Here is a 23,274-nt window from a genome sequence, read left to right as displayed (position 1 = left end):
GGTGGGGGGGCTGCCCTCTAGGGCCTGTGTTCTAGAGGCTGCTTCACCAGCTCAGTCCCTGTCCTGTGGAGCAGGCGTCCAAGGTACCAGCCTGCCTGTCCCCCTGATGACCCCTGCTTGACTCCCTGTTCTCACACCCATCTGGAGCTGGAGCTGCGGGCGCGGGGAGACCCAGGTTTCCCAGAGGTCTCTAGCTTCCCGTGAGTGCAGTGGGGGAGGGCGCCGTGGGCCTCAGTGGGCCTTCCCAGCCTGGTGATCTGAGAACATGGAGGGACCGTGGCGAGACCTGGAGGGCAGGCCAGGTGTGGGGACCCCTGTGCGCAGCACAGAGGGGATCCTGGGCCTGGCACAGGGTCAAAGAGAAGGTCCTAATGTCCCACATTCACCCAAGGCCCCTGGCAGGTGGAGCCTGGGTTGAATGAAGGACCCCACCCCAAATGCCTCTCCTACGAGGATTCTTCTTCTCCGCCCCTCCTCCGCCAGCCACCAGGGCTCTACGTTCCTCCGCAGGTCACTGCTTCTCTGCACCACAGATTAGAGGGAGTAGGAGAGAGAAGACAGCTGTCCTGCCCTTGAGGCACCTGGCAGGTGAAGGCTTTCCCACACGGGGCTGCAGCTGGAGAAGGAGACGGTGGAGGAGGGGAGAGAGGAAACGGCAGGGCTGGAACGGGGAGGGGGCACTGGGCAGGGAGAGGGCGGGACACGGCCAGGGGCAGAGCAAGGGTGACACAGGGGAACAGGAGGATAAAGGGAATGAGAGCAGGAAGAGACGGGCCTCTGAAGGCGGATGGAGGCTGGCTGTGGGGGGCAGTCTTGGTCTGGACTGGATAGGGGCTGCGCCTGCAGGGTGGTCTGCAGTGACCAGGCTAGAGGAGCAGCATGATGCTGGCAGGCCTGGGCACTGTCCCTACGCCCTGGTCTCCTGGGTCTCCTGAGCAGACTCACTCACTGCACTAGAGCCCAGCGGGCCCCAGCCTGTGGTCCATTCCCCAGGGGCTCTTCAGGCGCAGTGAGACACACCAACTCCCTCCATGTTGACCTTCCTCAGCGCAGTGTGACAGTGGCACCAGCCCTGCCAATTAGGCGAGTGACTGTCATGCCCCTAGTGGTGGTGGGCAAGGCTCCCATGGCCTGAGGCTGTGGAGGTCCAGGCCCAGGGGACAGCTGGGAAGGGGCTGCGGCCCTGGCTGGTTCTAAGTGAGGGACAAAGCCCAGGGAAGGAAGCACCTCCATGCAGAGGATGCCCTGCTTATGTCAGGGTGAGTGCACCAAGAGGCGTGGGGACGGGGGAAGTCACGCTGACAGTCACCAGGCTGGCTGCAACCCCATGAGCCCTACTGTGTGCGGGCTCCAGCCGCTCGCTTGTCTGCCTCCTTGCAGACCCATCTCTTTGTTTCCCTGCCTTTGTCTCCTTCCCTCCCTCCCTCTCCTCTGAAATTAAATGGGATCCAACTGCCAGCTCCCTGTGTGTTCTGCTCGGGGCTCAGCCCTTTCCATTATTAATAGAAATATGTCCTCATTGTACAGCTTAATTCTGCTTATCTGGAGTGGATTAAGTACTGACAATGACATGCAGCATTGATTCCTGAGCATCCCTGTGAAAGGAATTTTGCCACAGCCTAATTAGTTCCATAAAATCTATGGGGGATGGGACAAGGGGGTGAGGGACCCTGGGGGGAGTCGGGAGCCCGACATGCTGTGTGAGGTTGGGTCAGCCCCCAGTGGGGCTTGGACTGGGCCCAGGCAGGGAAGCCATGGCTGAGAGGGAAGGCGGGGGCCAGGACAGGAGCCCAAGGCCTGGGTCTGAGTCTCAGCTCTACCATTGGCTGGCTATGTCACGTGGGTAGGTGACTCAACTCCACTGTTCCTCAGTCCTTGTATCTGTAAAATAGGGGCAAGTATCAGTCACGGTCTGGTAAGAAACAGCAGACTGGGTTGAGAGGAGAGCTGAAGGAAGGGGCTGCCACCCGGGGGTGGCAGGGTGGCAAAGGAGCCTAGCATCTGGCTTCCTCAAAGCCCACACCCGAGGGATGGGGAGCACCACCCAGCCTGGGGTGGGGCCCAAGGGAGAGGCCACTTCACTGGAGCCAAGACCTTTAGTGGGACGTTGCTGCCAGGCACCCCTGTCTCCCTCCCATGGCTGCAGGTTGGTCCTGGGGAAGCAGCTTGGTGCAGCCCCACAGGGGCCCCCACCCAGCACAGGGTGGAGCCAGCAGCAGAGGTCTGCTCAGTCATCGTGGGGGGATTCACAGAGCTGGTGTCCCCAGGTGATCGAGGAGCCAGGCAGACAGCATAGATGGGTCACTGCTTGACTGGGTGTCCTCCGTGAGCCTCGGCTTCCCCTCTATGAACGGGGTTGACCAGGTCTTCCCACCTCACTGTGCCTGCTTAAGCCAGATGTGTAGTTCAAAAAAGGGGGTCCCCTGACCTGGATTTAGTCCTGCCTGCTGCTTCTCAGCTATAGGGGCAAGAAGACCCTCCCCAGGCTGTTTCCAGGAGCAGGGACAGGGTCTGGCACACAGGCTATGTGACCTCCCTTGCTTTGTTGCAATTCACTGGTGCCAAGGCAAGAATTTCCCTCCATCTTTTAACCAGGTGATCCTCAGGGTGACACAATGAAATGCCCAGGCCTGGACAGTGGGTTCGTTCTCTGCTGGGTGCTGGAGCCTGGCAGGGTAGGTGGCTAGCCTTGCAGCCTGAGGACTGGGCTCCTCTCCGGCCGTAGCCACTGAGGCCAGGCGTGGGCTCCCTGGACAAAGGATGCTTTCTGTACCTCGCCAGACATCAGGGGCCTGTCCTTGTCCCTCACCTTCTGAGCTGGGCTCCGTCCTGGGGGCTTTTCCTACCCTCCATGCAGTCTTCTCTCAACAGAGCCAGGCAGCAAAACACAGCTTGCTGTCCCACCAGCTGAGGAGTGGCCCGGCCAGCAGGGGGCCAGAGAGGACAGAGCTGGGGTCCAGGTCCATCCGCCTGTGGGGCTGGGCTGCCAGCTGAACCCTCCTGGTCTGTCTGCTCACCTGTTTCTGGAGGTAACCCTGCCTGGCTGTTGTCCTGGGATGATGTGGTTGGCGACAGGTGGCTCCTGGCCCCACAGCTGCCCAGGCCTGAGCTCTGTGTTCCACACGCCCTTCATGTTCTCCTGTCATGATCTCTAGGCTGAATCGAAAAGCAGAATCAGATCCCAAGTCTTGTTTCCAGTTTTTAATGTTTTTCTTGTAAAACCACAAGTATAAAACTGGCAGAGAATGGAAAAGAAGTTCTGTACATTTATATACACGAGGTCTGTGATTTCAAAACTGTAGGGGAGAGAAACAGGAAGACACAATCAAGGGACCGTCACAGGGCCATGGTCCCTGGTGGGCACCTCTGAGCCCAGACAGCACCCCTAGGGGTGGCACTGGGTGGGCCACCGCAGCACCCAGCACCTGCGTGGGCGCCTGGCTGCTCTGGCCCGGGGCAGGGAGGGTGGCAGACCACGGCAGGTGGAAGAAGCAGCATCTGCGGAGCGGCGGACGGGGCCTTCCTCAGGTGTCCGTGTAGATGGAAGGGATGTGACTCAGGCAGTGGTCGAAGGCCCCATTAGGGAAGAAGCCGCAGTCCTCGGGGCCGCTGGACACCACCTCTTCCGATGGCTGCAGTGGCAGCGCCGTGGGGCATGGGGCCTCGGCCAGGGCCTCATAGCCTGTGGGCAGGCAGGAGGGGTCAGAGCTGGAGGACGGCAGCTGTTCAGCAAGCCTCCTCGCAGGTCTCCTCGTGCAGCCTGTCCAGGTGGGGCAGCTGGTGGCTGGGGAGGGGCCTGGGAGGAGTCCTAGCCTCGCAGTCCCAGGGAGCCCAGGCCCGGCTGGCGTGGGGTGGTCCGTCCCCCAGTGTTGTGCTATGGGGCAGAAGTTGGGAGGGAGGGAAAGTTGGTGGTGAGAGAACCAGGGGTCAACCCCCAGGGGTGGCCTCTCCTGGTAGGGCTCGGCTCACCTCTACCCTTTCAGTTTCCTCCCTACCAGACTGAAGAAGCCCAGAAAAGGGAACCACACTTATTGGGCACTTACTGAGTGCTCATTAAACATCATCTCACTTAAGCTGCACAACAATCCCAAGAGGGGGGATTCAGTGTTCCGTTCTATAGCTGAGGAGATGGGCTCAAAGCAGTCACCTGCAGGTAAGTGGGGGAACTGGGACTCGCACCCAGGTCCATCTGGCCCCAGAGACACCTGGCTCTTCCACTGGACATGCTGTCTTTGGGGAGTGGAGTGTCTAGTGCTGAGAGACCCTTGACTTGGGAGGGAGCTGGAAGAGTCATCTTAGGCATCCCAGCCCTAAACAAGCCCTGTCTCAGAGCTGCTGTCACAAATTTGTGTGGCCTATGAGTGAACCTCAGTCTTCCCTTCTGTAAAATGGGCTCAGGATGAACTATATGGAGGACGTAAGTCCCCGCCCGCTTGTTTAGACTGAGTTCATTTTTGTCCTGACACAGGCCGGGCAACTGGCAGTTAAGGCACTGAGTGGGGACTTGGGTGGGCACTGGGAGGAGGGGAGGCCCAAAGACCCTCCCCATCTGGCTGCTCCTGCTCCCCTCAGAGCTGCTGACTTCAGGCCTGGCTGCTGCACTGGAGATCCTGCTCTGGCCTGAGGGGGCACGGAGGACAGGGTGCTGAGGGCCAGCAGCGCTGGGCACAGTGCTGGTGCCTGATCACGTGCCAATCCATACGCGCACCAACACGGAACACACAATCCCACGCTGACCACGTGCCACATGGGTCCGTACACGGTGTGCTTCCACCTGCAGGTCTGCCCACGCTGGATCAGACTCACAGACATACATGCACACACGGGCACACACGCAGAGCCAGCTCCAGCATGCTCATGCACGCACGTGTGCACCCAAGCCTGTGGACGCAGACGTGAGTCAGGGGATGGGTGACTGCATGCTGGCTGGTGCGTGACCATGGGCGCAGCACAACCGGAGTACACGAGTGCAGACGTGCTCTGGGAGCTCCTGAGGCCTCCTGGGTGAGCCCTACACACACAAGCACGCCCACCTAGCCCACAACACGGGAAGATGCAGACACGGGAGCAGCTGGTACACATGCCCACGTGGACCCATGCACAGATGTGCCCATGGATGTGCCCACAGGTTGCGTGTGCTATCTGCGGCTGTGGTGCTTGTTTCTATGTCCTTGTCCCTCTACTCCTGGCTGCAGGCCCTCAGGACTGCCCAAGAGTCCTCTGAGGCAGGCTCTCAGCTTCCCCTGTGTCTGAGCCTCCGGCTGGATCTGCACCAGGGGGTCCGGGAGGCGCCACTCGACCTATCTGAAGTCCCCACCCTGACCAGGTCTGGTCTTGCTGCTCGGGCCTGAGTCCACAGTGGGCCACGTGGAGCCCTCCAAATCACTGGGCTTCTCCACACAAGGCAAGGATGGGGAGATGGACCCTCCTACTCCTGGCTCCCAGGGCCCTGCAGGACGGTTTAGTTCAGGAGCAGCCCGAGGAGAAGCACAAGCCCAGGCTCTGTCTCTTGCAGGTTTTTTGCCGGCTGAATGGAATCAAAGTTTGTATCATTCCTGGCTCTATCTGCGGGGTCCACAGCTGTGCTTGGCACACAGTAGGTACTCAATCAATATAAAGCATCAATTAGGCCATGAGCCCCTAGTCTGATTCTTCTGTGTCCTCAGAAACCCACCCGAGTCTAGGCACTCATAACCTTGGGTTTCTGGAAGGAGCACCGACTTCCCACTCAGGCAGGTGCAAAGCCCAGCAGGGCCTGTGCCTGACACTCCGCCTCCCCCACGGGGCCTGGATTCTCTGAGATCCACTTCCCCCTTCATAAACAGGATGACCTTGTTGCACAGAGCTGTCCCGAGGATGCTGGACAATGTACCTAGAGCTCCAGCACAGGCTGGGCCTCGGTGGGTGCTCGGGGGGGATGGAGGCTTGCGAGCAGGGCTCACCTGAGGCAGGTAAAGGTGCACTGAGGCTGGAGTAGCCGTTGGGCCGCAGGGGGTTAAAACTGTGGGCCTCCCTGGCCAGTCCATCCCCACTGGCTGCGGGCTCTGTGGTCTGGTAGCAGTCGCCATAGGGGAAGCAATTCTGGATGGAGTGGAAACTGCCCTGGTAGCCTGTGGAGGGATGTGACGGGGCTGCGTTAACAAAGGAACAGGGCTCGGCAGGGAGGGCCCATCCCACAGCCGCGCTGTCCACTCGGCTGCATGGTGTGAGGGAGAGAAGAGGGCGTGGGGCAGGGAAGGTGCCTGGAGCCCTGGGCTGTTCCCAGCTCTGCCCTGCGGGTAGGGAGGGGGGGTGGCACTGGCTGTGCTCGAGTCCTCTGTGGCTGGGCTCTGGGGAGGGCCTGCTGGCTTGCCATAGGCTCCTCAGGTGGCAGGCCTGGCCCACCCTCCAGCCCTGTCCCTTTCTGTGAAGCCCTTCCCTGCTTGGGGATGGCGCGGACTCCTCACCTTCAGGACCAGTTTCCTCCAGGAAGCACCCTGACTGAGCCCGTTTCCCAGCTCTGCCCAGCATGGCCCTCAGCGCCTGGCCTGTCATTCCTGAAGTGCCTCTCAGCCTCCCCCAGGACGGTGCGCCATTGCTTTTGGGTTCCCCAAGAGGTGGTGGAGGTGGGGAGGGCCGGCCAGGCTTACCTTGTGGGCTGGGCAGGGCCGGGGGTGGAGGGCTCTGGAAGGGTGGGTAGGACGGCTTGCTGGGGAGCGTGGAGAAGGCCTGGCCACCCGGGGACTGGCTCTGGGAGGATGGTGGCAGTGGGGGTGGCCCGAGCCCCTTCAGGGGGCTGACCATGGGCGAGAGGAGGCCGGGCCCCAACCTGCAGAGCACAGAGAGGAGGGCGTCAGCAGCACGGCCCGGAGCCCCGGTCCACAGCCTCGGCGCTTTCCCGCGGCTGGGCGGGACTGGGAGCGGGGTCTCCGTTCTCTTCTTGGGGTTTGCTGGCCCTGCATTAAGACAGACTGCAGACTCCACGTCACAGACACAGGCGACCTGGGCCCTCACCCACCCTCTGCTGCACGGGGTGTTATGGGGACAGATCCACCCTCCAGGGGAAGCAGGACTGTGATGTGCAGGGGCCAGGCATGGGGCTCCCTGTCCGCAGCTGTGCCTCGTCCCCTCTGATCCCTCCAGCCGGATATTCTGCTGCCCCTGCCCCTCCACTGTGCTGTCACCATGCACGTGTCTGGGGCCCATCACTGAAGGCAGGCGTGGGCAGTGCAGCCCAGAGCGATTGCATCCTCCATCCTCCAGGGGCCGCGCGTTGCTGTGTGGTGTCCGTTCCACTCGAGGCCCAGCCCTCTGCTCTCTGGGTCACCTGCTGCCCAGCCCGGGCCTCACGCGGCAGACAGCTGGTAGCACTGACAAACGCGTTTCTGGATGGCTCAGCTCTGAACCCACGACGAAGGGCACTGCACAAGTGAGAAGGGCCGGCCAGCGGGGCACAGCCTTCCCCAGGTTCCTCTCCCTGTCCCCAGCCTGCCGCAGCCAGCTCACATCTGCCACCTTCACAGTCAGCGACATCAAACAAAGCCCCACTCTACCCGCAGCAGACGTGTGGGCAGAGGCTACGCCGTCCACCTGAACCCCAAGGGAGCAGAGGTCGCCTGGAGCCCGCTTCTGAGTCATGCCAATGATCCCTCCATCAAATGCTTCTGCTTCAGTTGGAACCTAGGGACATGAACATGACCTCTTGCTGGCCTGGCGGACCAGGGGCTCATACCTCACCCAGGAGCTGGCGAAAAGCCCACCCTATTGGCGTCTTCTCTGAGCCAGGGTAAATAAATTTGGTCATGAAGTCAGGCCCTCTTAGCATATTTTCGAGCAAATCAGATAATTCTGTCAAGCTATTTAAACGTCGCAGCAGACCGCTGGGGAGCCTCGAGTGGCCGTTCCCTGTTGACTTTGGCAGGAAAGGGAGGCTGCGACCCTCCCCCACTCTCTTTTCAGGGGATGAAAAAGAAACCCGTTCAGGCTGAGCCCGGGGCTGGCGGGGGGCACAGGGCCCGTCTCCCCGCGCTGAACCGAGGGGCCTTGGCACCTGGCTGGGCTGGGGGGAGACTCCTGGCCGCCCTGCAGGCAGGCGGAGTCCTGTCTTGTCACCACCCTGTCTCTGGCGGCAGAGATGCTTGACGGCACTCATGCGGGTGGCAGAAAGGTGATGAATGAGGCGGAGCAGCGAGCACAGCCTGAGCGGGCAGGAGAGGCCTCGGTGGTCTGCTTTCCTTTGGCTAGAGATGTTTGGGGCTGGCTGGAGGGTGAGCAGGTGGCCTGAGCTGGCACGGGGCAGGGGTTTACTGTCAAAGGAACCTGTACCAGGTGACATGTACAACGTCAGGCGTGAGCAGCTGCCCGTCACCGTGTTCCTACAGGAGGGTGTTCTAGAGGAAGACACTGAGGCTCAGGGAGGGCCCGGTTCTCTGGGTCTCTCTTTGTACCCAATCAGGCTGCCTCTTTGTGGCTGTCGCCCACGCTCCACCACAGTCTCCCACAGCTACCGCGGCTCTGTGGGCTGCTCTGCCCACTCTGGGCTCATTCCCGATGCCCATCCCCTCTGCCCAGGACAAGGTTTCCTGACTCCTACTGTCCTAAGCACTCCTGCCTTCTGGTGTCCCTTCCCCTGCCCAGACCAGCCCTGGCCCTGGCTCAGGCTGCCATCCTGCACCCCATATTCCATGCTGCCCCCCACAGCCCAGCCCCCTGCTGTGGGCGAGGCACGTTCTCCTCCCCAGCCTGACCGTGTCACTGCTCAACACTGAAGGACAGAGCCCCCTCACGGGCTCGCAGCCCGGCCCTGGCGACCTTTCCCGCAGGCTTGGTGCCCCACACGGTGGTTCTTTCCCAGAGCACACCAGCTGCTACCATGCCTGCCTTCCCCCCACCCGCCACCTGGCCACTGCACCGACTCTGCCTTCCCCTTGGGGGCCTGGCTAGCACTGCCTCCTCCAGGCAGCCTTCCCTGATGCCTCCCCCAGCCCCGGCCCTCCGTGCACCTGCCCTGAATGGCCAGTCCCTGCAGGCCTGCCTCCTCCTGCTCCTCCTCCCGCTCCTCGCCATTGGTGGTCCCAGAACTGGGCCCAGAGCCTGCCCGCTGGCACTCAATAACCAGACACAGGAATGGGTGAACGAACGGGAGGAGGAGCCCAGTTAGGGGCAGTGGATGCTGAGGCCAGGCTGGTCCCAGGCACGTGCTGGCCAAGGCTAAGGCTGCAGCCGTGGGCAAGAAGGCGCTGCTGGGGACAGGGCTCAGGTGACAAATTGGATCAAGTCACTGCTGGTGGCGAACAATAATGGCAGGGCTGGAGAGCCAGCAGGCCTCAGCCTCCTCTGCTCACGCGGCAGCCAGACAGACTTCAGCGACGGACACACTGCCAGGCAATTAGTGGCCACGACGAGAACACATTGAACGCAGGGAGAGCGGCCCCCTCTGTAGGGACCTACGGCTGGGCTCCGAGGCAGCCCCTGCAGGCCGGGCTGTGGTCACAGGGGCCAAGATGCCCAGGCCAGCTTGCCTGCAGTGGCTAGGGGACGTTCAACCCACTCGTCCATCACATGAGGAGCCACAGAGAAGCCCAGCCGAGGTTCCCAGGGAGGGTGGGTGTGGCAGAGGACAGGCGGGCACAGCCCTTCCCAGGGGCCCCCGGAAGCCAGGGGCCAGCACCATCTGCCTCACAGGGTCACTGGAGGCAGGGATGGACGGTGCCCAGAGCGCGGTATAGAGCACTGTATGCAGTACGCGCCTCACGGATGCAGGCTACGCCGTCACGCAGAACGTCCAGAGAGCCTGGGATGCCTGCCGCCCCCGGCCTGCCCACTCGTGTCCCCTGAGGAGAACTGGCGTGGTATACGTACCCGTCCCTGGTGCTGTCTGCCGTGGGCAGAGGGGACAGGTGGTGGTGGGAACTGGGGGTGACGTCCAGTGGGTGGTGCCTGGAAGGGACATCATGCGTCGGGGGCAGGATGCCTGGAACAAGCCCATTATGAGGGGCAACAGAGCCAGGATACACACCTGCAGGGAACCAAGCAAATCTCACTGGCTTTGGCCACCCCTGGAGATGGCTGTGGATGGCCAGGCACCTATTACCTGCTTATGGAGAAGACAACAGGAAGGGAATGAGTAAGGTTGTATTAGTAGAAGTGTACATGCTAGACAAAAGGAGGTGATGACCCCACTCTGTTTGGTTCAGACTCTGACAAAAAGGTCGTGTCCAGGGCTAGGGCTGACTCTCATGGCAGAAGAGGGCTGGCAAGGGATTGTGAGAGGCACAGGGTGGTCAGACCCTGTGTGTGTGTGTGCTGGTGTAGGGACCCTCAGGCCTCGATGGGGCCATATTGGAAAAGCAGGGGATTGCTCTGAATTTCCCCAGGAGCTGATGGGGACCTGGGTTGGAAAGAACTTTGAGAAACAGGAAACAGCTCTCAGGGCTTGATGGTACCTTCTAATAGGCAATGCTGCCGCAGGGTAATGGAGAGCCAGTGTGTCCAACAGAGCCAGGGTGTCCACTGTGAGAGGTTCTGAAGAGAGGATGCCTACACTAGCTGGCCCAGGACACCCGAGAGGAGTGGCCATGGCTGGTTGTGCAGGCTGTACACTTACACCTAAGGGTTCCGACTGAGGGGTCAGCTGTGTCCTAGTCTCAGATTCTAAACTTATAGAAGACACAGGGTGATACCACCTTTTACCACCTCTACCCCCTGTTAAGACAGGTGAGCTCACGAAAGACACTAGGTTGATTGGTCAGCGATTGGTCCAGAGGCCCAGTTGAGAGTTTGAGAACAACGGAGGCCAGCATTCCCTAAACACGTTCATGGAGGAAACCCTATTCTGGGATAGAAGCCTGAAGTGGGCACAGCAAGGACTGCCGAGTTTTTGGTGCTCCCTATTGAATCTGGAAAAAAAAAAAAAAAAAAAAAAGAAGAGGCCAACTTTGCCTTCTCTATTCAATCCAGCTATGTTTATTTGAATGGAAAGTGACATCAAGGGGCTGGGGTTGTGGCTCAGTGGTAGCCCACTCACCTAGCATGAGGGAGGCCCTGGGTTCGATCCTCAGTACCACATAAAAATAAAATAAAAGAAAGTGACATCATCTTCCCTGAAATCGATGCATCAAGGTGAAACCCTGGGAGGATTTGGTGACCCCAGCAGCTGTGGTCTGGGCTGCTCTGGTGCAGTGTCCACTCTACCTGGTCAGTGTTCCCTCTCATGGCCAGTTGTACATTTTGAATGTCACTCTGGTCATTGTGTACCCAGCCCATTGTTTTTTATTGCTCCATAAAGACAAACCTGAGAAGGCATGAGGTTCCACCAAGGATCGGGTACAGTTTACTTGTCAGTTATTTGGGGTTCCAAGTCCAGTGCATCCTAGGCTGGCCCTTCTGACCTGGGCCTACAAGTTCTGAGGCTGCTGCAAGGAACCTCACAGCCTGGGCTGTGCTGGGACTGCAGGGGGAAGACACCGACTGTGACCAGGGGAGAATGCACCCCCTAAAGGTCTGTGCTGAAACTGCTGGACAGCATAACACTGGCCTGCAGACCACCGTCAGGGACTCCGGCAGGCACCTGCGGCTGGGCTGTGCTGGGCGAAAGTCACCTCTTGAGACACCGGTCATGCTCATGAATGTATGTGTGCCAAGTTCACTCTCCACAGGGGTGGCCTAACCATCTCCAAACTGTTGACGTGGGAGATAACATGATCCCATTTTGAGATGAAGAAAGTCAATCTTAACAAGATGCACGACTTGCCCAAAGCGACACCGTGAGCAGTTACTCAGGCCTGTCTCCTAGGCTATATGGAGAGAAAGTCAGTTTGAGGCTGGCTCAGGAAACGGCTGTGGCTTTGGCTCAGGCTGGACGTCCAGCTAGGGGTCACTGCTCTGGCTCAGGCTTGGCGTCTGGCTGTGAGACTGGAGTCTGGGGGCGTCTTGAGTACCCTCTACCTCAGCCCCAGACCTCTCCACCTCGGGGACCTATGCTCCCATGGGCAGCGCCGCCTGTCTGTCCATCCATCAGGTGCGCTCCCTGCTGTGGCCACACCCCTGCCAGCTCCCACAGGAAGCCACCGAGGGGTCTCTGTGGAGGGAGCCTGGTGCAGGGTTCTCCCTTGCCACTCCTTGCCTGCCATCTTGAACCAATTTGGAGCCTGTCAACTGGGAAGGCCTGGGTCCTGATGGTCCTGCTCCGTCTCCCCAGCCACGTGACCTCGTGCTTCTCACTCACAGCCTCGCGGCCCATCATGGCACTGTGGGTCTGAAGACAGACCTGCCAGGTAAGCTCCTGAGGGTCTCCTCTGCGGAGGGATGTGCTTGCAGGAGCTTCCTAGGATTGGCAAGAGCGAGAACGCCAGAAGCCTTCCCCAACGCACCACACCGGGCTGCAGAGTGGCGCTGTCAGTCCTCAGGCAGGGCTACCTAATCTCTGACCCTAGCATCTGCTCCCAGCTGGGCCTCAGCCATCTGCTGTGTGGCCTGCAGAAGGACCTGGTGGGTGAATCTGGGAATGTAGAGCCCCTGGGTTTGCCTGGCTGTTCCTTCCCTGTCCTCATTGTGAAGGAAAAAGCTGGAGGTCAGGGACCAGGACAGGGGTGGTATACAGTAAGTGCTCAGAATGGCATGGGAGTCGTGTTGGCAGCAGGGCAGCACTGGTGGGGTGACAGCCAACACACACAGGCCCAGGCTCTGCAGCTCCTGCTGTGTGTTCTTGAGTGTGTTCTCAGCAGTTTGGGAAGGAAACTGAGGCACAAAGCGGGGAGGAAAGTACCACTTCCTCGCTATCTCAGGGCCAGAGCAACAGGTCTCAGCAGGCTGGCGTGGTCCTGAGTCCCTCCCCCTGTGACACTGCTTTTGGTGGACTTTGTTGCTCATCTGTGGCTTGGGTGACAGCTGGGGATCAAGTGAGATGGTGTTTGTAAAGTGACTAGCCCAACCAGGTGCCCCAGAGATCGTCACTGCTGCCCCCGGCCCTCTTCCCAGGGACTACTCTGTGCTGCATCTAGGGGAACAAACTGGCTTTGGCTCTGGACCTGCCGCTCTCTTTTCTGGATGACCCTGGTTAGTCCCTCTCCTCAGCCTGAATCCTCCCGGGAATGCTGGAGGTGCAGGACCTTCCCCCGGGACAGCCACTGGTGGTATTAGTGCCCTTCCCCGTGGAGTCTGGAGCAGCCCAGGAGCTCCAAGCAGTCCCAACTGGCTGTTGGGTGCTGGCCCTTGTGTCCTCATCCCTGGGCAGTCCAGCCCTGCCATTCTGGAATTCTGACCCTGGGCGTGGAGGGGGGAGCGGCCCCTCCCCTAAGTGCCCACCTGAAGGACGGGTGAAAACCTGCTCCTCCAAGGCGGCCTGGGGAAGGCTGTGACATATTTTAAAATCTCCTGCTACTTCAACATTGAGAGGAAGAATAAAATTAGAAAATAAAAAAATATTTTAAATGGTTTAGAGTAATTCAAGAAATCCCAGAGGGTGGACACAGCTTTCTCCCTAATGCTGAGGTTTCTTTAGAGAGTCAAGGGCAGAGTGCGGGAACTGTCAGCTGGAATCCAAAGGCCATGCTGCCCTCAGCTGGGCTGGATTCCCAAGCCGCAGGGCCAGGAATTCCTGCTGTGGCCTGCAACCTGCCCCCGGTCAGCAGCTGCTGGAAGGACAGCCAGGCTGCCTTGGCGGAACTAGAGGCTCTGGGTGTCAGGCCTGACGGGCCTTCAGGGTCCAGGGTTCAGGAAGCCCCGCTTCTGGCCAGGGTTTAATCATGAGCTGGTGGTGAGTTTGGGCCAAGCTGCCCACCCTCTGGGAGCCTTGAATTTCTCTTCTTTTCTTTTTCTAAAAATATTTTTAGTCATAGATGGACACAATACCTTTATTTTATTATACTTTTTAACGTAGTGCTGAGGATCGAACCCAGTGCCTCACACGTGCGAGGCAAGTGCCCTACCACTGAGCCTCAGCCCCAGTCCTGGATTTCCTTCTGAAGCAGGAGCTGTGCTGGGATGAAACAGGCCTTCAGGCCACAGCCAGTCAAAATGCGTGCTGTTGGCTTTTTCTTTTTGTCCTGGGGATTGAACCCAGGGGTACTCAACCTCTGATGCATATCCCTAGCACTTTTTATATTTTAATGAGAGACGGGGCCTCGCTAAGTTGCTTAGGGCCTTGCTAAGTTGCTGAGGCTGGCTTTGCACTCTTGATCCTCCTGCCTCAGCCTCCTGAGCCACTGGGATCACAGGCATGTGCCTCCAGAATGCCTGGCTAACATGGGCGATTCTTAAAGGTGGTTCCTCCCTGAAGGTGGCCCAGTAGATGGGCAATGAGGAAGAGTCTGGATCTTAGACCCAGGGCCACAGCCTCTCTTCATAATGTTCGGGGCAAGTTCAGGCCGTATAGCCCACCTGGTAGAGTGCCTGCCTCTCATACTGGAGGCCCGGGTTCGAATCCCCAGCAGTGTGGGATTGTGGAAATAACAAACAAACGAAACCATAATGTTCGGGGCAGGGCCACATGTACCCCCAGCCTAGCTCTGTGCATGTCCCCATGCTGGGGTGCTGGTGACTGAGGTGAGGAGGACCCTGGCCTGCCCCTGAGTTGCTCACAGCCAGTCTGGTAGGTTGATGGATGGGAAACAGTGACATCCTAGAGTGCTTGGCCCTGGAGCAGCAGGCAACCCGGAGGAAGGCTTCCTGGAGGGGTGGGCAGGAGGCAGGTACCTGGGGTCGAGTCAGAGCCCCTTAGTGAAAAGAGAGGAGGGGAGCCTGGCAAAGTGTGGGTGGGTGCTCGGGAGTTAAAAGGAGTAGAATGTTCCAGGAACTGGATCCAAGGTGCCAAGGTTGGGACAAGAGGACTCCAGGAGGTCCCAGACCTGGTGAGACCAGGCTAAGGAGCACTGACTTCTCCACGGGCAGTGGGAGCCATGGAAGTGTACGGATGGGCATCCGCCTGGTTAGAGGAGCTGGAGGAGAAGATGGGTGGAAGGTTGGGAGCCAGAGGCAGGCAGGCAATCAGGTCCAGGGGAGCAGGTGCCTGTGATGAGTCTCGCCCCTGAGGCCCCAGGGCCACGGAGCACCACTGCTCTATGGGAAGCTCAGGCCCTGGCCCTGCCTCCCTGCACACTTACCTGGGAGCAGCTCCTGGCCCAGGGCTCGACGGCCCTTCCCGTCACTGGCAGCCAGCTGTGTGGATGCGTGAAGCTGCTGCAGGGCCAGACACTCACTCAGGACGTCGGCCTCTGCATCAGGGCCTGCGTGCAGCTGGGGAGCAAGCAGAAGGAGGGGGGTTAGGGGGAGACTGTCTGTCCACCGCACCCCGTGCATTAGGAGTGGGTCGCAGCCTCAGGGCAAGCCCCTTCTCCTCACTGCACCTCGGTTTCCTCATCTGTGACATGAGCTGGTTATACACTGTGAGGATCATCATTCCTGGTCCTCTGAGCAGCAGATGCCAAGATGGGATTTGATACACAAGGATTTTACTAGGGGAAGTACGTGTGTGACAGAAAGTGGGGGCTGTCAGGGGGGCTGGGAATGCCCTCTGACCCACTGACCCAGGGCAGCCTGACCCAGGGCAGCGGGAAGCTTCCTTGACTGGGAGTTAGGGGTCCTGCATCTCTCAGGAGAGGGGGTCACTTGTGACCTGTGATCCCTGAGGGCTGCACACAGTCTCTGGCTGGGAGCGGCCATGGGTGGTGTGGCCTCAGCACAAAGCAAGATGGACGGCCAGGAGCAGCCATCAGGCCTTCTGAGGTCAGCCTGAGGTGCGTAGCACACACACCATGTGTGAAAAGGGGCAGCAGGAGGGAAGCGCATAGGCATGCAGCGTCTGTCCCTCCCCCCTCCTCCATCACGCCTCTTGTCTGCACAAGGGGCAGTGGAAATAGTCCAGTGCTGGGTTCAAATCCCATTCCACCTCTCACTGCCTGTGTGACACTGGAGAAGTAACCTAACCTCTCTGGGTCTCACCTTCCCTGCTTGTGATTTGTAGCAACAACCGTGCTCCACCCTCACCTGCCCCGAGGGGCAGATGATGGGTACTGTGAAGGAGCTTTGGGAAGTGCATGTGCGGGGCTGGCCCAGGGCCAGCTGCTTGAGCCCCATGTGGTCACAGGCACAGGGGATTGGTACAAGGACTCCAAGGGGCCTGGCTAAGAGCAAGCCCAGGCTGGGCTGCACCCAGTAGTCCAAGCCAATCCCTGTTCCCATGGACAGTCATCTCAGAACATCTCCACATCTCCAGAGGAGCCAGAGTGGGGATGGGGTGGCACCCTGGGGACACTGGGTGGTGCGTGGCAGCACCTGCACGGGAGGGAACCCCAAGGTGAGCTGTCAGAGCCTGAGGCCTGTGGGCTGACCCATCCAAACACTCCCCTGACCCAGGACAAAACAGGCCCAGGGCAGGGTAGAGCCTTGACCCACGACCCTGGGTGGCTGAGCAGCCCCGAGGACGTGTCCACCCTCTCAGGCTGAAGGTCGGCACCAGCCTGAGGGAGGCACGCCAGGCCCAAGGCACGCTCCCAGCTCCCTGACCCGGCAGCTGTTTTCCATGTAAATGAAGTTTCTGGCAAGAGAGACCACGGCATGTTCCTGCAGACCGCAATGTCGATGGGATTAGGAACAGCAGGAGAGGAGAATTAAGGAAGAAAAGCATTTCTAATTCTCTCTGAAATGCAGCAGTGCTGCCAAGGAGTTGTCATAATACAAGGGTCGCTTTACCCAGAAAGATTCATCATCCTGTGGCTCCTAATGGATGCTTATTGTTGGGAAGTTTGCAGATCTGCGGCCCTAAGTCTCTGGGGGCTCAGGGGAAGCCAAGCATGGAGCCTGGGAAAACCAGGGCAGGATTCCTGTCCTTGGGCACTGGTCCACTCGGGACAGGAGCCTCCCTGCCATGGAGCCCCAGCCTGCTGAAGCCTGGGCCATTTCTTGTCCCTACTCAGCCTTCCACCTGAAAGCAGTGCTAAGCGCTCAGGCTCTGCAGACAGGCAGGTCTGGGATAGAACCCTGGCCCTGTCACTTCTGGGCTGTGTGACTCTGGGCTGGTTTGTTAACTACCTCTCAGCTTCAGTTTCCATATCTCTAAAATGGGAATAAAAATAGTGTCCATTTCTAGGATCATAGGGAGGACTAAATAAGATGCAGTACGTGAGGCAGCAGGTACAGTGCCTGAGCCACGGAGGCAGCCAGGTTCAAGTTCAGCCCCTTCACTGACAGCCGTTCCTTCTCATTCTACCATTTCTAGTGGCTCCCCACTGCCTGCAGGGTAGAGTCCCAGGCCCTGACCTGGCCATCCTGCCCCATCCTGAAACCTGCTCATGCCCGGCATCCCAACCCTGTCTGCCCTTCTCTTCATCCAGAGGCCTTTGCTGTTTCGGTCACAGCTGTATCCACGGTTCATGGGACAGCGTCTGGGGCACAATACAGGCTCCATATGTTAAACCGAACAGTTAATAAGCTCTCTTCCCTCACCCTCCTGTCGTGCTGGTGGCCGGGGCTGGCCTCTGCAATTCTCTTCACTAAGACTAAGTCATGGCAGCCTGGGAGGCTCTGCTGCGTCACAGCCCCGTCTTCCCCGCTCTGGCCTGGCTTCCCCAGCAGCTCACACCCCTGGTCCAAAATGGAACCCCTGCTCACTTCCTCCTACAAACGTGGCCCCTGGGTTCTCTTCCTTAATGAAGGGCATCACCGCCCCTGCCGCCGCCCAAGTCTGGTCCTGGGTGCCTGCTGCTGCCCGCCCAGCCCGGCCCCTCCTCTGCCGCCCCTCACTCTGCCCCAGACCGACTTCCACCATTTCTCTTGCTCCAGCAGTGGCTTCCTGGCCTTGGAATTCCCCCCAAGCACTCCCAGCCCATTTTATACACAGCCCCAGAGGCGTCTCTCAGGTGATGTGTCCCTTCTCGTCTCAAGAGCCTCAACGGGACAGTGCCCCACCTCCCGGGCATGGCTTTGATCCTGCAGTGGGTACCCTGGCTCACTTGCTCTCCTCCTTGCCACGCTGCCCAGCCTGAGGCAGATAAGCAGCCACGGGCCCTGCACAATGTCACAGCCATTACGCTGCAGTCCTCGCTCTGGCCCCCCGGGGAGCACTCCTCTCACCTGGACTCATCAGCTCCGGGCACACGCTTGCCTTGGAAAGAGGACGCATGCGGCTTCCCTTCCAAGCTCCTGTGCCCTCTCAGCCCTCTGCTCGTTCAGTCCTCACTTGGCCCCTTTTGAGCAGGCCTGTCACTGTCCTGCCCTCCCCGGTGGTTGAGGAACAGGGGGCACAGAGCTGAAGGACCTTCCCCGGGGCCACCCAGCGAGCACTGCGGGTGGCTCCAGAGTCACACGGGGCCACGGCCCTCTGTGGCCTCCGGCTCCCATGCAGATGGGCTGAGGCCCCCTGCTCCAGGCTCCTGACTGCTGTGTCACGCTGCACTGGGTCATCTTGGGGACCGTGCCTTTTGTTTGTACCCTCAGTGCCCAACACAGGGATGGATGTCAGATGCTCCCTGAAGAACTGTGGGGGAGGGCAACAGAGATAGGGCTGGGGGCAGACGGACAGACGGGCAGCGGCCAGGTGGGACACAGGGTGTCTGTGGAGTTGGGTTGGCTCGGAGGCCAGCTTACCTTCTTCCGCACCTGCTGCTCTTTGGCTGAGTGGGCCTTCACGTGCTTGCGGAGGGAGCTGGGGTCCGTGTAGCGCTTGGAGCAGCCAGGGATCTGACAGGCATATGGCTTCTGTAACATCAGAGGGGCACTGGGTCAGTAGTGACCTCAGAGGTTGGTGAGTGACCTCTGAGAGCCAAGGTCCCTCTGGGTGACCTGCTGTGGGAGGATGATGGGGCGAGGGACGAGCTACAGGCCACAGGTGAGGGAAGGCGTCTGGCCCAGGAGTGAGGGAAGGGCTGTCTCCACTCTCCACCACGCAGGCCTGGAGGAGCTGCCACCACGCAGGGCTGGAGGAGCTGCCTTCCCTCGTAGGGCCTCACTCTTCTCTGCAAATGAGGACAGTTAAGTTCTCCGGGTTCTTCCGGGGGCACTGACTCTGAGAGAGGCGCCCCTCCGTACCCTGCAGCTGCAGTGAAGCAGTGAGCCGACGAGGGCCCTGCGAAAGCCCCCTGCAGAGGAGGAGGGGCCGCCTGGCAGCTGCCCACACCTGACAGGTGGGCGCCAACTGCACCCGCAACCGCTGCAGGCGGCCCAGGGTGCTGGCCTCGGAGAGCACACAGGGGCTGGGGCCATTCCCTGTGCTTGGGGAGTGGGCCAGTCCCCTCCCCACAGACCCACTGCTCCCTGCCCCAGGTTCCACCATGCCCCCCGGCCTCCCATCCTCCTCCCGCACACAGCCAGCCATGCCAGCTATAAAGCCCGCAGTGGCTCCATGGCACTTAGAACATAGACCCTCACCTGGCACTGATGGCCCTTTGAGACCACGACCCCATGCCGGTCTTCATCCCTTTTCCTGTCCCCACCCACCATGGGACCCCCTCACCTCTCCTGCCAGCTCATGTCATCCCCCTCTCTAAGCTGTCCTCAAATCCTGGTCCCTCCACAGGCCCAAGCTTTGTACCAGCTGCTGTCCACCTGGGCTGCTGGGTCTGTTCCTTGATTCTTCTGCACCAGGAGAGGGACCCATCTGATTGACCCAGAGTCATCCCGAGTTCCTGAAGCCTGATGGCTCTAGCTGATATCTCCCCAGGGGCTTCCATGAGGCCCTGCTTGGGGATTCTGGCTGCTCCTGGGGCTTGAAGTTCATGAGGCTTCCCATTTAGAACACGTTGAGTGGTTTTGATCCCTGGGAAGCCCCTGACCTGGGATGGCAGGGACAGGAGAGTGTTTGAGGGAGATGACACCTCTCAGAGTAAGTCCCAGGGACTGCTGTGCCCCGTCAGACACACCACATGTCCCCAGACCTCAAGGCACTCTGCCCCTGCCAGGGAGAGGTGCCACGGCCCAGGGACCTCACGGGCAGGGGAAGCAGAAAGAGACGACCGTACCTTGGAGCTGCCGCAGAGGTTGCCAGGTTAAAGAACGGAGGAGAGCAAAAAGAGAGAGAGAGCAGTGAGAAGCTTGCTGAGGCCGTCAGGAAGGCAGGGGCGGGAGAGGGGAGGCCTGTCGGACTGCCTGCCGCCTCCGCCATGAGTCCCCCCGCACACAGCCCCTCTCGACCCTGACTTCACGAACCCTAACCTCGACCCCAACACACACGCTCTCTCTCTCATAGGCCCTGACCCCATCCCAACACATCTCTCTTTCTCTCTCCTCCCCTTCCCCCAGGGGCCCTGCCCTGCCTGGCCCCTGAGCCAGCCCCAGGCACTGTCCCTTGGGGACACTGATACAAATCCACACACTTTGTTAAAAAGCAAACAAACAGAGCGCCATGTAACAGGCGTACTTGCCTGGAAACAGGGCAGCAGGGCCCATCTCCATGTTTGTTTTTCCAGGGCTTGACGTGTATAGAACATTCCTCAGGCCCAGCTCCCCCGTGAGCTCTCAGGAAACTCCGTGACTGTCCCAAGCCACCCGCCAGATCCCAGGCCCGGAGGTCCCACACGGGATCCAAAGCCAGGGCTGCTTCATTCTTGTTAACAGCAAGGCTACCTCTTGGCTTGTGTGGGGATGGCCCACTATAGCTCTCAAAGTCCATTTGGTCTGTGCTCACAGAACAGCTCTGTCCTTGATTGCTCTCTGGGTGCAGGCACTTAGCTCAGCACTGGCCATTTGTGATCTCTGAGTCCCGCTTTGTGGAGGAAGACATGGAGGCCCACGTGGTACATAAAACCTCAGAGCCAGAGTGCGTGTGACCAGGACACCTTCCGTCTGCAGTCATGGATGGTGCAGTGAAGCCGGCAAAGGAGAGATAACCATCCCACCCTGTTTTGCTGATGGGAAGACTGAGGTCTAGAGCAGGATGGCAGCTTGTTCAGACCCACAGAGGGACCAACGGCCACCAAAACTCAAAACGACACTGCATGCCTGGGACATGGTAGAATTTGGTCCACATTTAGTGGATTGGTAACAGGACAGGAAAGGAAGGGCTGCACAGCTTCTCAAGAGGCAGGTATTTTACCTTTGAGGAAACTGAGGCCTACAGAGGTAAGGTGGCTTTCCTTAGACCTCTGGGACCAGGTGGAGGGCCAGCATTAGAGCCCAGGCCTGGTTCTGTCCAGTCTGTTTAAAGAAACCTTCCTGCCTGTGGAGGGTAGGGACCCCATGTTCTCTGATGCTAGGTGGAGCCAGGGACTGGTTGAGTCCCTTCTGAAAAGCAAGGCCCTGCTGTGCATGGGGCCTGGCCCACGGGGATGCTGAGGGTGGGTGCTGGGATAACAGCACCTGGGGAGGTGCCTGGCTGTCTACGCAGGTTTCAGAGTGCAAGTGGGGTGCTGGCCTTGGTGGCTGTACCTCCCAGGCTTCCAGGAACCTCTTGAGACAACCCTGTGGGCTCATCCTGGGCCTGACTTGATCTAGCCCTTGGAGCTCTGCTCACATACCAAGTAGGGTCAGAAGCCTGTTGCTTTGGGCTGGGTCCAAGAAATGTAATGAGGGCGGGAAGAGGGTGCTGAGTCAGGGTAGGTGGCCCCCCAGGCCTGGGAGGTGGGGAGAGGTCAGAGCCTGGCACTGCTGGTGCTGCCTTGAGACCTCTGAGAGACATAACCAGGGATCCTGGGGCACAACCTGCAACCCTCAGGGTGCAGGCTAGGGTGCCAGGGCCCCAGGGTCCCAGGGCTGAGAAGGGACCAAGGGGCAGGGGGGTTATTAGAATCATTTCTCATTTCAGGTCCCAGTGTAGTCATTGAAAGGGAAGCCTGGAAGTTAGGGGGGTAGGTCAGCTTTCAGTTGGGGATGGGGTTGTTTGTTGCTACCCTGTCCCCTCTGCTCAGCTCTACTCATCCAGAGTGTTGCCACATCAGCTTTTTCCAGCAAAGAGCGCTGGACTTGGAATCAGACTTTCCTGGGTGCAACCCAGTTCTGCCACTTGCCAGCTGCAGCAGGGAAGTGACAATCTCTTGGAGTCTCGGTTTTTTTGTTTATAAAATGGGGATAATGGCCCCTACACCTTCAGTTGTCATCAGGATTGAACTCTGTGTGTGTGTGTGTGTGTGTGTGTGTGTGAGAGAGAGAGAGAGAGAGAGAGAAAGACAGAGAGAGACAGAGAGACACAGAGACACAGAGACTATGGAGGGTGTGGGATATATAGAGTCTATATGGGCCTGGTCCTATGACTCCTGTCTCCTCCTTCCTTTCTGGGTCTGTTTTCCCAGCTATAAAATACAGAGCTGGATGAGAGGCTTGTCAGTATCCTTTTGGCTCTGGACTCCGCTGTTTCATGGCCTCCAACTTAGCCTGGTGGCTTAGTCGCTGTCTTGGGCCTGTTTCCTTAACTGTGTATGGAATAGGCTGGGCTGGACAGCTACTCAGCCCTCCCAGTCCCCACTGCAGAGCCCCCAAAATCTGCAGGAGGAGCAGAGAAGCAGGCCTGGGGCCCAGATGTGGATTTTGGCTGCAGATCCCAGTTTCCTGAGGTGCATGGTGGCTGGGGTCCTCACAGAGCATGTGCCCCCTCACCCAGGGCCAAAAAGGCTGTCACAAGGCCTGGATCTGAGTGAGCTCTGCCACTGTCCAACTGTGTGGCCATGAGCAGGCACTGGCCCCGAGCCTGCTTCCTTCCTCTGACAAATGGGTTAAGGACCCCTGACAGCAGTGTCAGCTTGGGGACTATTTTAGAGCCCATGTGTCCGTTAAGTGCTGAGGTCTCTGTGGGGAGAACTTGGGCCAACCTTGGGATACAGCTGCAGGTTATCCACTGTCTGACACAAACAAGGGAAGGGAGGTGGAAAGACTCAGGTCGCTGGAGGCCAGGTCACTGTGGCTGGAGCCTGGACTCACACACCGCCCCCTCAACTCCACCTACAGTCCTCAGGGGTCAAAAGGTGGCCCTGGAGAGCCTCTGCCTGTACCCAGGAGGGGCTGGAAGAGCAGAAAGTGGCTCGCTCTAGGTGTGGCAGATGGACCCCAGAAGAGGATGGTAGGAGGGGAACCCACTCTCTCCATCCAGATACACGAGGACCCTGGGGCCGGGGCTGGTACCCATGGGCCAAGTCAGGGGATCTCAGCTGGGGGAACTTGTTGAGTCTGTACCCCCTCCACAACCCCGCAAGGGACATCTGGCATGTCCAGAGATATTTTGTCCCAACTGGGAGATAGAAAATCTCCTCTTCTCTGTCTAGATAGAAGTCAGGGATGTTGCTAAGGATCCCATAATGCACAGGACACCCCAGACCCCTGCTCCACTTGTCAACAGGGCCAAAGGACGAAGGCAGAGTCCCCGCCTAGGCTCTG

The 23,274-nt window shown here is 59.3% G+C and overlaps 1 protein-coding gene across 3 annotated transcripts in view; it reads right to left on the bottom strand.

Moving 5' to 3' along the window:
* Positions 1–3,246: 3,246 nt before the first annotated feature.
* Glis1 (GLIS family zinc finger 1) overlaps positions 3,247–23,274 on the bottom strand; it is a 200,072-nt gene continuing 180,044 nt past the window's right edge. For 2 of the 3 annotated variants that reach the window (XM_047563339.1, XM_047563330.1), the window contains exons 6-11: positions 18,562–18,672; positions 15,081–15,213; positions 9,841–9,997; positions 6,630–6,808; positions 5,943–6,110; positions 3,247–3,874 (exon numbers count right to left, since the gene is read on the bottom strand). In XM_047563339.1, coding sequence (XP_047419295.1) covers positions 3,525–3,874; positions 5,943–6,110; positions 6,630–6,808; positions 9,841–9,997; positions 15,081–15,213; positions 18,562–18,672 — 1,098 coding nt within the window. In that variant the 3' untranslated portion in view covers positions 3,247–3,524. The remainder of the gene's footprint in view (positions 3,875–5,942; positions 6,111–6,629; positions 6,809–9,840; positions 9,998–15,080; positions 15,214–18,561; positions 18,673–23,274) is intronic. The other variant, XM_047563347.1, reaches the window with a different exon arrangement.

Source organism: Sciurus carolinensis, chromosome 1 (assembly GCF_902686445.1).
Source record: "Sciurus carolinensis chromosome 1, mSciCar1.2, whole genome shotgun sequence".
Classification (NCBI taxonomy): domain Eukaryota; kingdom Metazoa; phylum Chordata; class Mammalia; order Rodentia; family Sciuridae; genus Sciurus; species Sciurus carolinensis.
This window is presented reverse-complemented; position numbering and strand designations above follow the sequence as displayed.